At 46.9% G+C, this 15,728-nt stretch overlaps 1 protein-coding gene across 3 annotated transcripts in view; it reads left to right on the plus strand.

Annotated features, from left to right (window-relative positions):
* The window catches only part of CRACDL (CRACD like), a 125,184-nt gene that overhangs the window by 82,931 nt on the left and 26,525 nt on the right, over positions 1-15,728 (plus strand). For all 3 annotated transcript variants that reach the window (XR_009506406.1, XM_059942446.1, XM_059942447.1), the window contains exons 3-6: positions 1,981-2,149; positions 8,441-8,576; positions 8,927-9,091; positions 14,846-15,073. Coding sequence is in view for 2 of the 3 variants with exons in the window: in XM_059942446.1 (XP_059798429.1) it covers positions 1,981-2,149; positions 8,441-8,576; positions 8,927-9,091; positions 14,846-15,073 (698 nt within the window). In the remaining variant the exon portion in view is untranslated. The remainder of the gene's footprint in view (positions 1-1,980; positions 2,150-8,440; positions 8,577-8,926; positions 9,092-14,845; positions 15,074-15,728) is intronic.

Below are 15,728 nucleotides of genomic sequence, written 5' to 3' on the forward strand. Positions count from 1 at the left end.
ACAAGTGTTCAATGGCTGTACTCTGGGTCTTGGTAGCCACTTGCTTTAATCCCGAAGCAGCATCTTGGACTGTAAAGGATCGTGAGGCTGCGTGTTTGTTCAGACCTTCAGGGGTGCGTACCTCTTTGTCAACTAGGCAAAGGCCAGATGGTGTCCTGGCAGATGCAAAAATCTCTGAAGAGGCTTTCCAAATAATAAGCTCTCTTTGAGACCAATCAGTTAACAACATAAACGTTCTGAGATTATAAAGGTAAGGAAAATTCCACTGGAAGTTAAGAAAACTTGGCTGTAGAACTCATTTCCTTTTGGGCAGGGATCTGCTCCACCTAAGGTAATATAGGTACTCCAACTATAGAGTAATCCTAAGAAATTCTCCACATTAAGGCAAGATCATGTAAACTTCCCAAGGGGGGCACGAACATAAACCAAATATGAAGATCCTGGTGTTTTAAAAAGGGATTCAGGGACTTCCCTGGTGGCGCAGTGGCTAAGAATCTGCCTACCAATGCAGGGAATACAGGTTCGAGCCCTGGTCCGGGAAGATCCCACATGCCGCGGAGCAACTAAGCCCATGCGCTGCAACTACTGAGCCCGCGAGCCACAACTACTGAAGCCCGCGTGCCTAGACCCTGTGCTCTGCAACAAGAGAAGCCACCGCAATGAGAAGACCGTGTACCGCAATGAAGAGTAGCCCCCGCTCGCCGCAACTAGAGAAAGCCCGGGCACAGCAACGAAGACCCAACGCAGCCAAAAATAAATAAATAAATAAAAGTAAATTGATAAAAAAAGGAATTCAGCTTACAGAATGATTTACTTATCAAACGAATCAATTGTTAGCAAATTTTCAGGATATATTAGACAGCATCCTGGTAACCTGTGATGTTCCATCTTTCTGTTGTTAGTTCTCATATTCAGAAGGAAGGGAATGGACTTTGCTGAGCTGCCGAAATCATGGGATCCTGGATATGATGGAATTTGTGGGTGAGAATGAAGGAGACATCAGGGAAGAGATCACGAAATGCTTAAAAGTGTAGATTCTAACAATCCAGGAAGCATGGCAGAGTCGGGCTCAGCGCTGCCACCACCATTTGACGGTTTTTCTCCCCAAAAGTTAGCGTTTGGCACTCCAGGAGCCCTTTTTGCCGTGAGGCTGGGCCTCCTCTGATTGTCCATGGTGCCCACATCCATGCTAAATGCAGCACTTGAGGATTTTTAAAAAATTTATTTTATTGAGGTATAGTTGATTTACAATGTTGTGTTAGTTTCTGCTGTACAGCAAAGTGATTCAGTTATATATACATATATATGTGTGTTAACACTTGAGGATTATCTTGGAAAATAATTTGGGTTATCATATCCGGGCTTTACCTCATCAGGACTTTTTGCTTTTGACTATTTTTATTTTAGGGATTAAAATCTGATTTCATTTATACAGTGGAATATTACTTAGCAATTTAGAAAGAGAGGAAGAATGCAAAATGCATGCATCACCATGCAAAGTGTCAAAAGCAGTATATGGAGGGAAAGAAGCCACACACAGGGTATATGCTGTATGATTCTACTCATACAGGATGTGCTGTGTGAATTCAAGAATGGGCAAAACAAATGTATGGTAATAGAAATAAAAAGCATGGTTGCATCAAAAAAATAAACTCTTTAGGAATAAATTGAACCAAGGAAGTGAAAGATACGTTAAAAAATTGTTGATTTCAAGTAAGAGGGAAGTTGCTTGTGCCTTGATTCTGTGATCATGCTCCAAAGCTTTCTTGGCTCTTTTATTCAATGTCCAAAATAGACAGAAATCAAGATTTGTTTTCAGGTGTGCAAAAATGGTATGCTGTGTGCTTCACATCCTTCTGTGTGGTAAAAGGACTTTTCAGGAGCGAATAATTGATGCACGGACAGAAATCTTACTTTCTCTCCTTCTCGTGCACTTCTCATACGTGTCTGGTAAATATCACATGCATTCTTTTTGCATAGGAAAGAAAAAGTCCAAATTCAAAACGTTTAAGAAGTTCTTTGGGAAGAAGAAGAGAAAGGAATCGCCTTCTTCCACAGGAAGTAGCACCTGGAAACAAAGTCAGGCGAAGAATGAGGTCATTGCCATCGAGTCAGGGCCAGTGGGCTACGACTCAGAGGATGAGCTGGAGTAAGTTGCCTTTTCCATTCCTTTAGGCTTGTGTGTTCCAAGGAGCAGGAGGGGTCACAGGAGGACCCGAATACTTGGGCTCATTGTCGTGGTAACTTGGTGGATTTCTGAGCTTACTTTCCTCCTAGGTAATCCATTGGAGGTTCTTCCATAGATATGGTGTTTTCTGTCTTTTTGTACATAGGGATGGAGAAAGTTGGAGCGGGGGACAGGGGAACATTATCAGGTACCTGCTATGTGCCAGGTGTGTATATATTAAAAGTCTATATAACTATGGAAGAGGAGGTAAGATATACCATTTTATAAATGAACAAACCAAGCTTTAGAGAAATTTTGGAAAATTGGCCCAATGTCCTACAGCTGAAAGTAACAAGATTAGGAAGTAATCCCTCATCTAATTTGACTTAAAACTCTTTTGAGGACCTGGATACTATACCAGAAAAATACATCTCTCTAAGCCTGAGTCCTCAGTAACGTAATAAGAAAATTTTCCATTGGAGAGAGAGAGGAGTAGGGGGAAGGCTTCTTGCTGTTCAGTCTTAGAAAAATCATCCAAAAATATTATTCGGAAGAACAGAAACCCATATTTCAATAGGTATGAAATATGGGGAAGTCTAGTGAAGAAATCGTTATTTTTGTAACTTGTAGTTCATCAAAATATAGTTATAATACATATGCTTTGGTTATTCCAGCAGTTATTTCTGTGAGTAAAAGGGAAAAACCAAAACCAAAACCAAAACCAAAACCAGATTTGTTGCCATGCCAGGTTTTGTTTCTTTTAAACAACATTGGCACCTTAATTTGAGGATAAGGCATAATGACCCTGGGATTGGGAGACAGACCACGCTGGGATGGGGTCATGGGCTTCAGCATCCCTGTGAGGGGTCCCGTCCCCTCCTTCCTCACCAGTCTCCTTGCCTGTTTCTAAAGGAGTAGAAATTACACTGACCGCTTGGTGGCACCAAACGACTAAAGAGGAGAGATCTGAGCTTTGTCTTTCAGGTTGTTTTTTTTTTTCTGGTGCTGGCAGGGAGCAGGAGGCACCCACATGGGACCTTGTGAAGAGTGGAGAGGACGGGCTATACACGCATTTTTAAGGCAGCGCCAAACTCTTGGGGAGCAAGACATTATCGTATAGTATTGCTCACTGTTACATGTCTTCACTGGGCCAGCCCCAGGGAGGACAGTATAACACTCGCCTCTACCCACCCCGTCTCTCGACCAGAACACTCAGCGGGCCCTCCAGCCAAGGAACAAGAACACAGCAGGAGGGGTGAGCTGGGCTGAAATGACCTGTCCACTTGCCCATCATCTATCACCAGAGCCCATGGAGAGTGGGGACAGTGCCCCTTTCATCTTTATATTCTCAGCACCTGGCAGGGGCGGGTCTTCAGTTACTGGTGAAAGTTTGCTAGAGTGATGGTAGGAGAGGAAGCTTGGGGTGAAGTATGATGACGCCGGGAAGTGCAAATAATGTCCTTAGAGAACAGCGCAGAGGGGAGACAAGAGCTTTCTCTCTTTTTGTCCCAGCTTTATTGAGAGATCATTGACATAGAATGTTGTGGGAGTTTTAAGGTGTACAACGTGTTGATTTAATACGCTTACATGCTGCCACATGATTACCACCATAACATTAGCTAATACCTGCATCATGTCGCCTAATTACCGTTTCTTTTTTGTGGTGAGAACATTTAAGATCTACTCTCGTAGCAATTTTCAAGTATATAATACAGTATAATTAACTATAATCACTGTGCTATAGATCCCCAGAACTTACTCATCTTATAGCTGGAAGTTTTTACCCTTTGACCAACATCTCCCCATTTCCCCCAGCCCCCAGCCCCTGGTAACCACCATTCTACTCTGTTTCTATGAGTTCGGCTTTTTTAGGTTCCACATGTAAGTAAGATCATAGAGTATTTTTCGTTCTCTGTCTGATCTCACTCAGCATAATTCCCTCAAGGTCCATCCATGTTGTTGAAAATGTCAGGATGTCCTTCTTTCTCATGACTAAATAATATGCTGTTGTATGTATGTACCACATCTTCTTTATCCATTCACCCATTGATGGACACTTCTGTTATTTCCATATTTTGGCTATTGTGAATCATGCTGCGATGAACATGGGGGTGCAGATATCTCTTCAACATCCTGTTTTCACTTCCTTCAGATAAATACCCAGAAGCAGGATTGCTGGATCATATGCTGGTTCTATTTTAAATTTTTTGAGGAACCTCCATACTGTTCTCCATAGCGACTGCCCCAACTTACATTCCCACCAACAGTGCAAAAGGGTTCCCTTTTCTCCACATCCTTGCTACCACTTACCTCCTGTCATTTTTTTAAAAGCCATTCTAACAGATCTGAAGCGATGTCTCCTGTTTTTGATTTGCATTTCCTTGATGATTAGTGGTGTTGAGCTCCTTTTCATGTACCTGTTGGCCGTCTGTTGTCTTCTTTGGAGAAATGTCTATTTAGATCTTCTCATTTTTTAATTGGATTGGGTTTTTGCTATTGAGTTGTATGAGTCCTTTAAATATTTTGGATTTTAACCCCTTACCAGATATAGATTTGCAAATATTTTCTCGCATTCTGTAAATTGCCTTATCATTTTGTTGATGGTCCCCTTTGCTGTGCAGAAGGTTTTTTTTTTTTATTGAAGTATAGTTGATTTACAGTATTGTGCCACAGAAGCTTTTTAATTTGATGTAGTCCCACTTGTTTATTTTTGCTTTTGTTGCCATTGCTTTTGGTGTCAAATCCAAAAAGTCATTGCCAAGAGCAACGTCAAAGCACTTACTCCCTATGTTTTCTTCTAGGAGTTTTAGGGTTGCAGGTCTTATGTTCAAGTCTTTAATCCATTTTGATTTTTGTGTATGGTGTAAGATAGTGGTTCAGTTTCATTCTTTTGCATGTGGCTGTCCAAGTTTTCCCAACACTATTTATTGAAGAGACTGTCCTTTCCCCATGGTATATTCTTGGTTCCTATGTCATAGAGTAATTGACCATATAAGAGACAAAAATTTAAAGGTACTCTTTGGCCTCTTTGAAGAGTCCGTGAGCCTTCTAGACTCTGTAGCATCTTCTCGTCCATCACCATGGGCAAAAATGTCCACTTACCAAGGTACATGAATGCTGACAAACCACATGAAACGCTGTGGGTTTAAAAAGTTGATGCCCATTTATTGTGTCAGTGGGGTTATGCTTCTTGAGTCTCTTAATCTATAACAATTTTACTTCACCCTCCCTGCTTTGTTTTATGTCATTGATCAGATGGAGAATATCCCACAATCTGGATTTGCTTTCTTTTGGTATGATTGAACTCATGTCTGTATTCTCTGAATTTCTTGTAGAATGATAGCTGGATCTAGATATTTAAAATTAGATTTAGATTCAAGACGGTCCTGGATACTTACTGTCACATCACATCACAAGGCACATGCTTTCTGTTTGTCCCACTTCTGGTGATGCTGAGACTGAGCAGTGGGTTCAGGGCGTCTCTCTCAGTGTGATCCATCCACGAACCTTCACCTGATAGTTTTACACCTGCTGATGATCATTACTAGATCCATTATTTCATTGTAAAATGGTGGTTGTTCTAATTCGATCGTTCATTCTGCATGTGCTAGCTAGCATTCGTCTATGCAGAAGACCTTTCCTTCATCAACTCCTTGGTTGCTCTGAAATACAAGTTGTACAGGAAAAGCAGGGTAATACTTGATTCTCCTTTTATCCATCTACCTTCAGAGTAATGACCTGGTACCCTAGCAAACTTCCAAAACTGAGTGATGAGTTTTATTTTTTTCTTTTCTTTTTTTTCTTGACTATCATTGTGAATGCATGGATTTTTATATATTTGATTTGCTCTAACCCATGACAGTCTCTGTTCATTTTTATGCTCACACTGTCCCATCTTATGCTACTGAGAGTCACTTCAGATTAGCTCCTGGTTCTTTTGACATGACCCCATTTGTCTCTGGAAGGTTCTTTGCTTTCTTGCATGATGAGAAATCCTAAGTTAGTTTGTACATTTCCTGCCCTAGACCTGTAATCAGCCATTTCCTTTTAGTGTGAAATGGTTTTTAGCATCCACAATCTGCCTGCCAGGGCTGATGATTGTTAGTTGGCTGTCATTGCTTCTAGACCTTTCCAGTAGATGTAGCTAGGAAATATGTTTTTTTAAGAGAAAAATACATCATTAATTCACTGGTATTTCCAGTTCAAATTTATTTAGACAGAATTGTTGCTTCTTTGATTCTTTGTTTGAATTCACTTTTCTCTTTTACTGGAAATCTTGGTTCCTAATGATACTAACAAACTCATTTATTTTCTTCATCATTTAATATACTTATAATAATTTCATTTCCCCCTTTCCCACACAGAGGTTACATACTATAAAGATTGTTCTGCACTGTTTTTTTTTAACCAATATTGCCGCTAAGACTACCAAGTACAATTTGCTGTCTTTGTGCTTTTTGTTCTTAGAATTTATCCTATTACAGATGTAGAGTCAAAAGTCACTTGGATGTCGAGTTAAAGTCACTTGAAATCATTCTTTTCTCTGTGTGTTTATGCTGACAACCTGATATAAAATTAGGCTTGTTTCCTTCTGTTTGTTTTCTAGTTTTAGAGGCTGATTTCCCTTTTTGTTTGATTGTGTCTTTTAACGATGCAAAATGTTTCCATAGTTTCAAAGACAACATTGTAACTATAAGTAGAAACCTTGGTACCCTGAGTCCTGTCTTGTTCTATCCTTCCCCTTAAAGGAGACTATTTTTATTCATTGGTTCCTTATCTTTCTATTTTTATTTTTTAAAAATATACGCAAACACACATATGTTTGTATATGTTCACACCCCCTTTCCCACACAGAGCTGACACAGCACTGTCTGTACTCCCTTTTTTATTTTTCACTTAGTAGAGTCGGGTGCTACCTGCACACAGGGTTGCTCCTCACCCCTTTGGTCAGCTGCAGAGCCTCTAGTATATCACATCCCATAGTTTATTCAGGTACCTGCTGAGGGACATGTGGGCTGTTTCCAGTCTTTTGCATCTATAAATGATGCTGTAGTCAATGGCCTTGAGCATATAGCATTTTGTGTCTTTGCAGCGGCCCTTTCACACTGTCCTGAATTCTAGTTACACCCAGAGTGGAGGTGTTTGGGCAGTGATTATGGTTTCCAGAGGGTGTGACCATGGGCTGCCCGCTGTGGGAGGGAAGCCCAGGTGTGCATATGATCTTTGTGACAACAGCTGCCATTGGCAGGAGGCCCTCCTGGTTTTTTCACTCGGCCTCACTCTCTCCCAGAGATGTGAGGACATTTGTGTGCTGCGAGTTCCGCACTTGCAAACTTACTCTAGCAGCTGGAAGGAAGCTAGAAAACATCACTAACCAACATGGGGCGGGGTCACACCTAGGAATCCCTAATGCCTCACAAAGGACAGGATGCCCAGGGCGGGGTGGGGGAAGGGCTGTTGGTGCAGAAGGTGGCAGCGTCTTCGGACAGGCTTTCCTTCCTTCATCATCGTGTCTCAGTCACCTCCTTCCACCTATTGTTCAGGCTGCCAGCGCCGCTAGGAAAATCTGACGATAACTCCCACATCCTCTTAGCACGTTTTGTGAATGTCCTGTGGGTTCAGTTCCAAATTGGAGCCTTGAGCTCGGGGCTGGGGAAGGGGCTGGGACGGTGATGCCAGAAGGGCCCGCCATCTACGCCCCAGGACCTTGGCACACAGGCTGGGTTGCACAGATCACATCAGGTAATGAGACAAGGGCGTGGCTTTGCACACCGCAATTCTCCTTTCAAACCCAGCCGTGGGTGTGTGTGTTTTGGACCACGTTGTAAGGATGCCTCCACCTGGAAAGCCCTCAGCCTGCTGTGCAAACACGGCCTCCAGCCCACCGAGAGGCTGCATGTTTGCCCACAAGGAAAGACCTCACCCTCCCCGGGCACCCAGGACAGTCTGCACAGGCTGCCAGCCAGCCCAGGCCCCCTGCCAGCCCTTCCTCTCTGCAGGCCTGCTGTCCCAGACCTCACACCTCGTCAGACCTTGGTTTTTCCCTTAACGAAAAGAATTCACACAACCTTCAGATCTGTTAGGAAAATCCCTATCTCTGCAAAGCTCCTGATAGTTGACCGTGGTATTTGACAGGATGAACCGAAGTCATGAACAGTTAAAAAAAATAAATGCAGCTGAAGGCTTGTTGTAGGATGTGCCCTTAGCCCCATCCCGAGCCCCCCGGGGAGAGACGGGCACCAGCCGAGGGTCACAGTGCTTCTTTCGTCCTAGGGAGTCAAGGGGCACGCTGGGCAACCGGGCCCTCTCACATGACAGTATTTTCATTCCCGAGTCGGGACAGGACGCTCCTCGGCCGGTGCGGGTCTTTTCCCAAGAAAATGTGTGTGACCGGATTAAAGCTTTGCAGGTAACTTTTCCCCGTGGCGACACTGGGTACGTATGTCAGGTATGCATCGGGGAGTCTTAAGATGATTTCTGCTGGGTTTACTTGATCTATTTTTAAAGCCCAAATGCATGCACGTCACAGCTCTCCCAAGACTCACCCAGTTAGTTACAATTGGACCGTACCTCATTCTCAGTTATAGCCACTCATTCTCAAGATGACAGCGGCAGAGCTTGTGGCAGACTCGCAGTTCAGTTCCCTGCCCCAGGCAAGGGTGCTGAAAATATCTCTTGAACGAATGAATTGCAGTGGGAGGATTTGTTGAGAAAAGTTACTGATGAAAACAACAGCAAATGTTCTTTATTCCAATCTAGTTAAAAATACAGTGTAATGTGAAAATGGGGCCGCCACCTCCTCCGGGGGGCCTTCCGGCCAGGCGGGGAGATGATGGTGGCATGAGCTCTGAGGACGACGGTCTGCCCAGGAGCCCCCCAGAGATGTCCTTGCTGCACGACATCGGTCCCGGCACCACCATAAAGGCAAGTGTAGCCTGCACTACCTTGGCTTCGTCCGCGCCTGCCACATAGGGCTGTCGGGGACTCTGGCGGCCCCTGTGTTTGTTCCCCTTAGATTCCCGTGGTGGGTCATGCTCAGTGCGGCCAGGAGGGATTCTAGCCAGGTCACTGGAACCCACTGTCAGTCCTTGGACTGTATTTGTTTTCATTCTTTGAGCAGAAATTCAGGTCTCGTTAGGAGATATGGTTTGGGGAACATTTTCCCTGATGGTTAGAGGTCTGATACAATCAACCCTATACCTCGTTTTTCCTGTCTGAGCAGATGACCAGAGACGGGGCATCTCATCTGAAAGAAGGAAAACAGCTTTGAATCTGTTTTCTGTCATCATGACATTTGGCTGGAGGGAGAAGGGAGTGGTAACATATACGACTTAGTCTAGGCTCCTGCATCTGAGTTTGGGACTCTGAGAACTTGTTAGTTTAGGGGTAGAAATGTGAGGCATGGCGCTGGTAGACAGGGCAGCAGGGAAAGTTTGACAAGCAGGAGAGGTGTCTCTGACCTCAGCAGGGCGGGGAACTGATCCCAGAAGTCCCCCACCCCCTTTGGAATCCAGGAGGAAGAACTGAACTTTTTTGTGTGTACACCAGCGGTCCCCAACCTTTTTGGCACCAGGGACTGGTTTCATGGAAGGCAATTTTTCCACGGACCGGGGCCAGGGAGGGGGATGTGGAGGGGTAGGGGAAGGGGGGATGGTTCCAGCGGTAGTGTGAGCGACGGGGAGTAGCAGATGGAGCTTCACTCCACCCCCCGCCTGCCACTCACCTCCTGCTGTGTGGCCCGGTTCCTAACAGGCCTCGGACCGGTACCGATCCGCGACCGGGTGGGGTTGGAGACCCCTGGTATAAACAACATAGCCTGTGGTGCTGCCATTCTGAGCCCATACAGTGGGCTCAGTGATAAAATACCTATCATTTATGTTACATGAGTACGTAAATGATGAAACAGATGATGATTTCCCCCTTGTAGACAAGCCTTGCTGTGGGGTGGATAGAGTTGGAGTTATCCGTGTTACGACCCATTATGTATAGAGCCACACCCCTGCCCTGTGTGTCCTTGGAGGGTCCCTGTGCCCTGGTCGAGGGCCATCCTCAGGGAAGTCCTGCAGTTTCCGTGCTGCTCTGAAATATATTCAGCAGCCACTTCCACTTGGACGTTCAGAAGCCCCCCTGCAAAGGCAGGAGAAGGAGTATTTACCTGACTTGTTTGCCGTTGTGGGTTCCCAGAGCCCCACGGATGAAGGCAGAGGAAGAGCTGAGGTGTAGCTGAGAGTGAACACGCCCAGGGTGCGGGTTTCTGCACAGAAGGCCAGAGAATGACTCTCCAGAATTCTGCCCTAGGGTCGACCTGCCCCTGCTTGCTCCGCGAGCAGGTCAGAGGGCAGTAGGGCACCCACACCTGCTCTCCCACCTCGAGGAGAAAGCAGAGAAGACAAGGAGGAAGATTTGGCCCATTGCCTGGATTCCAAGCCCACCCTGCACCCCTTAGCACCTTAAAATACTGGAGGGGAAAGTTGACAGACTGATGGCCGTGTTAAGGTGTCATCACCACGTGACACACACATCTTGGCAGCTCAGTGGCCACAGCCTCAGGAGCGGATGTGACTTTGTGTGTTTCAGGCTGCGTGGTTGGGGGGATGTGTCTGGTGAGCCATTGTTGACTGACTCACACTCATTCCACCCCACAGTTCTCTGACTCTCCCGGCATCGTGGTTCTCTGCGTTTAGCTGGGACAGACGGTACAGGAGAGCGGGTAGCTTCTAAATCTGTTAAGGATTAAGGAGTGAGCCCAGCTCCCAAACCCGCAAAGCACTGTGCTGCACAAATTCCACAGTCCGCTGACCGGGAGCCACTCATACTGGGCAGGGCTGACCTTGTCCTTTTCAACACCCCTCCTTTGGTGGTGATGTTCTTTAAAAAAATGTTCTGAGAATTTACCAAGTATTGGGTAGTAGGAACAATCCACTAGCTTCATCGGAAACCAAAATTTGAGCCTTTAAGACTTAAAAACTATCATCTTTATCATCATGGTTTTTGAAGACACAGCGATCATATTTTGTGCCTTGATAGTTTTTTGGGCACAGGGGGCCGATCGAGAGGGGGAGACAAAACACCCTTTAAAATGCATTTATGTAACACATGGTATTTGATATGATGGCACCTTAAACCCCAAAAGGATGGGATTGCAGGCTGTTGGATTTTTTCGTGTGTGACACCTTACACAGGCCCACATGCTTGACAGAGAAACTTAATGAAGATTATTACGAAAAAAGGTCTTCATTAACAAATATTTGATGACACTGCCAAGGTGACATTTCCTGACAGGATGAGTTTTTCAGGAAATACACGGAATTATTTTTAAAATCTCATTACCACATGAGGTAACGCCTGAGGAAATTTGTTTAGTGATGTTTAAGGTAGAATTACATCTAAGAGGTCCTAATCTAGGTTTCCAACCATTAAGTAGGAAACAAGGGGTCGAGGGTGGCAAACTGGCAGGTCTGATATGCTCTGGGTGACAAGGGAAGACAACAGGGGAGACGGTACAGCTCTGATGGCAAAAGAAGGCGAGGCCTCCTGCTGTGGGTGAGGCCAGGGGCTGGATCCCTCACCTCTGGGTTTGTGTCCTCGGAGGACCTGGGAGACAATTGAATGGGATCAGGGAGGTCAGTGCCTGCCCTGCTTCCCCCAGCCCACCTGCCACCCCTGCCCTGTGTCTGGGGTCCATTCCCCATGAGCCACCCTACTCCCCCTCCCCCAGTGGCAGGGCCTCTCTTTTTGAGGACAAACATGGTAAAGCAGCTGTCACCCAGGGTCACCCTGCAAAAGCCTCTGAATTCCAGGCTGCTTCCTCAGGGCTCTTTGAGCCATATTTCCCCCCAACAAAGGGCCACTTGTTAGACTCTTAAATCATCCACTTCCAGAATCATCCAGAAGCACAGACTCCAGGAAAATTGGGGGGCTGGGAGCAAGCAATGCAAACATGAGCTCCAGATGCCGCCAGCCCTCAGATAAAAATGCAGGTCAGCTTTTCCTCCTCCTCCAGACCCCACCCCACCGCATCAGTGGTTGCTTCACTGATCAGAGACGGAACTTGGTTCTCCTCAATTGGGAAGGTGTTGGTGTTTCCAGGCCCCAAGGACTCTCAGAATGACAGCTCAGACAGAAGCGAGAGTCTGGTTCCCTATAGGGAAGACCAGCCGTGACGGCCAGTGCAGGGTTGTCTGGGGACAGAGGCCCTTGTCCAGTGTCAGGGACATTCAGCTCCTCCCCAGGCCCCCAGCCTCAGGGCCAGAGTGGACCATCTGCTCAGGCAGTGCACATGCAGGGGGAGCCAAGTGGAGAGTAGGCAGGGAACGTTTGTCCTTTGGGTTTATAGAGGGGTGACCCAAGGCACACGTTGTCACAGAAGGAGAATTCATCCTCATTTGTGGAGTCACTGCATTTGCAAAGCAGCTCATCTTGTCTGCTCTCTTGAGTCCCAGGCAGTAAGAAAAACAAAACCCCAAATCTCACCAAGTGTGGATATCCACTGTCCCTCCAGACAGGGGTGAAAATGAAGGATTCTGTATGATTGTGAAATGGGCCCATCCTGCTGTGACCTTATAAGGAGGACTATCTGGGGAAGGTGTCTCCCGTCCAATCGCAGGGGACCTCCTGAGTCATCAGCCACAACAGTGAGAGCCAAAGCCACAGGCACAGAGGGAGTCATGGCCAGGTGTCCTGTGGTTTAGTTTCAAAGCAATTTTTCTTGTTTTATTCCCGTAAGAACCCCAATCGCTAAAACCACAGAACTAAAAGAGATCATGTTCACTTAGAGCCATTTTTCCCCCCATTTTGGTAATTGTCTTCTCCCCATCGACAGGAATAAGCTTTGTACTTGCACTGGAAAATACAAGGGACTTTATGTTAACAGGGAAAATACGTTCCTCTGCAGGGGGTGGTCCCCGCGTCAGTGGCGTGCTTGCGAACAGCGTCTTCCTTCCGTTTCCTCCTCTAGTTTGGTGGCGGGGGTTGGGGGGGGCTGCTGGGCACGTGCTTCTGTGTGGCCCAGGGTTGTGGGAAAGACCCTGAGCGAGATGCACCCAGGCCCCTGGGAACCCCTCATTCCTTTGTCTTCTTGTCGCCGCTTCCTTCCTGAGGAGGGCATTTACTAAATCATCGTGAGGTGCATAAAATTATGGTCTCAGGTTAAAATGTAAGCAATGCACCACCTCACACCCATTCCGATGGCTACTATTAAACAGAAAAAAAAGAAAACAGAAAATAACAAGTGTTGGAGAGAACATGAAGACAGATGTTGGTACCCTGTGCCCTGTTGGTGGGAATGTAAAGTGGTGCAGCCACTGTGGAAATCAGTATGCCTCGAAAAATTAAACATAAAATCACTTTATGATCCAGTGATTTCATTTCTGGGTATGGACCCAAAAGAACTGAAAGCAATTTCTCACAGACATATTTGTACACCCACGTTCATAGCAGCATTACTCATAGTAGTTAAAGCGTGAAAGCAGCCCAAGTGTCTTGGGCTGGATGAGTGGACACACAAAGTGTGGTATATACCCACAGTGGAATATTACTCAGTCTTGAGGAGGAAGGAAATTCTGACACAGGATACAAGATGGATGAACCTCAAAGACATTGCGCTAAGTGAAATGAGCCAGGCACGAAAGGACAAGTATTGTCTGATTCCACTTATACAAGGTACTTAGTCAAGTTCATAGCGACAGGAAGTAGAAGGGTGGGTTCCGGGGCTTGGGGGAGAGGGATCGGGGACTTAGTGTTTAATTGGCATGGAGCTTTAGTTTTACAAGAGGAAAAGTTCTGGAGGTGGTGGGTGGTGATGAATGCACGATGACATGAATGTATTTAATACCAATGAACGGTACACTTAAACGTGGTTAAGATGCTAAATAAAAGAAACCGGAAAATAAAACACTTTGGGAAAAAATGTGAACTTGACACTAATATTGAGCACCATGCTGGAACAGAAAGCTGTGTTTGTTTGTTAGTTTGCAGGTGGCAGGGTTGTCACTAAAGCCCAGCCCCTCCCAAAGTCTCCCTCTGCACCTTGCTCCCCCGGGTGCGCAGTGGGTGCCCGTCTGCTACTTTATGCTGATAAGTGTCTTTGCAGGAGAACCCGGTGTTGCCATCACTCTTCCACGTGACTCCCCCCAACCCCTTCCTCCCAGGCGACACTTTTGCCCTTTGCTGCCTTTCAGTTACTTCCTGCCGAGGTATGAACTAGTAAAATATTTGAGACTTAACAGGGGTAACTTAACAGACAGATTGTCCCAAGAGAAGGCGTGAAGATACAGAACCCTAGAGTGAGCAGTGATGGGATGCTGAGAGCAGGGCTTGGCATGGGCTGTGCCCCAGCCTGTGAAATCACACCCTTGAGCCACCCCCATGGCTTCCAGAGACAGGGCCAAGCCTGACTCCGCCCTTGGAGGAATTGGGCTGGTCGGTTTCATGGGAGAAAGTAGCTCTTGTCTGAAGCACCTGTGCAGCTGCCGTGGGTGGGCGAAGGCAGAGTTACTGGCTACAGAGCACCTAGGACTCAGGTTCTTGGAAATGAGTGATGGGCCTGCAGGGTTTGGCTCAACACTTCAAACCCCCAGCCCAGAGATGAGCCCGGTGAAAGGGGAGGTTGATGTGCTGGCTGTACCGTTTCCTCGGGGAAGCTGATGGCTTGGCCTGTGTGCTCCTTGTTCCCTGAAGGTCTGTGTGGTTTCCTCGTCCCGGCCGCAGTCTCCTGACCAGCTCTTCTCCAGGCAAGCGAGTGACACCTCCGTCTCCCCCAGGACCTCGGACAGCAGTGTGGCACCTGTGGCTGATTTCGATTATCCCCCAGAATCCTCCTCCTGCCTGGACAACTCTGCGGCCAAGCACAAGCTCCTGGTCAAGCCCCGCAACCAGCGGTGCAGCAAAATGCGGCGCCTGTCCTCGGTAACCGGGCAGGGGCAGGGTGGGCGGGCCGCCCTGGTCCCGTGAAGCCAAAGCACTGCACGAGCGAGTTCTCAGCTCCCAGAGGGACAAGCTGATGACTGCCTGGGCAGCATGCCAAAGAGGGGTCTGTCCTTACAGGGGCAGCACCCCTGTGCTGCTAAGTAGGTCCTCGCCCCAGGCAGTGTCCACTCTAGCTGTTCAGTTTCTCCTTTGGTCATTCACGTGTTTGTTCATCCATTCATGCATTCAACTAACGTCCACGACATGTCAGCTCTGTGACTAGCGTTGCTCCAGGGCTAGAAGTACAGTCTTCTCACGGAAGACTGGCAATAAACAAGTGAGCACCTCCATTTACAAAGGTCACGTCCGTGTATAGCCAGTGCCATGGAGGAAGTGCCCATGGTGATGGGCAGGTGGGCTGCTTTCCACAGGACGTTCATGGGGAGCCTCTTTGGGGAGGACCTCGGAACGCATCCCCCAAGGGCTGAGCAGGAGGTATCCTGAGCAGGGGACACAGCTGGTCCCAAGGCCTGGGGTGGGAGACAGCTTGGTGAGTGCCAGAAGCAGAAGGGAGGCCAAAGCGTGTTGAGTGAGGATGGAAGGAGGTGGGCAGGGCCCAGCTGTGCCAGGCCTGCAGTGTGGACATCACACTGAA

Source organism: Balaenoptera ricei, chromosome 13, assembly GCF_028023285.1.
Source record: "Balaenoptera ricei isolate mBalRic1 chromosome 13, mBalRic1.hap2, whole genome shotgun sequence".
Classification (NCBI taxonomy): Eukaryota; Metazoa; Chordata; class Mammalia; order Artiodactyla; family Balaenopteridae; genus Balaenoptera; species Balaenoptera ricei.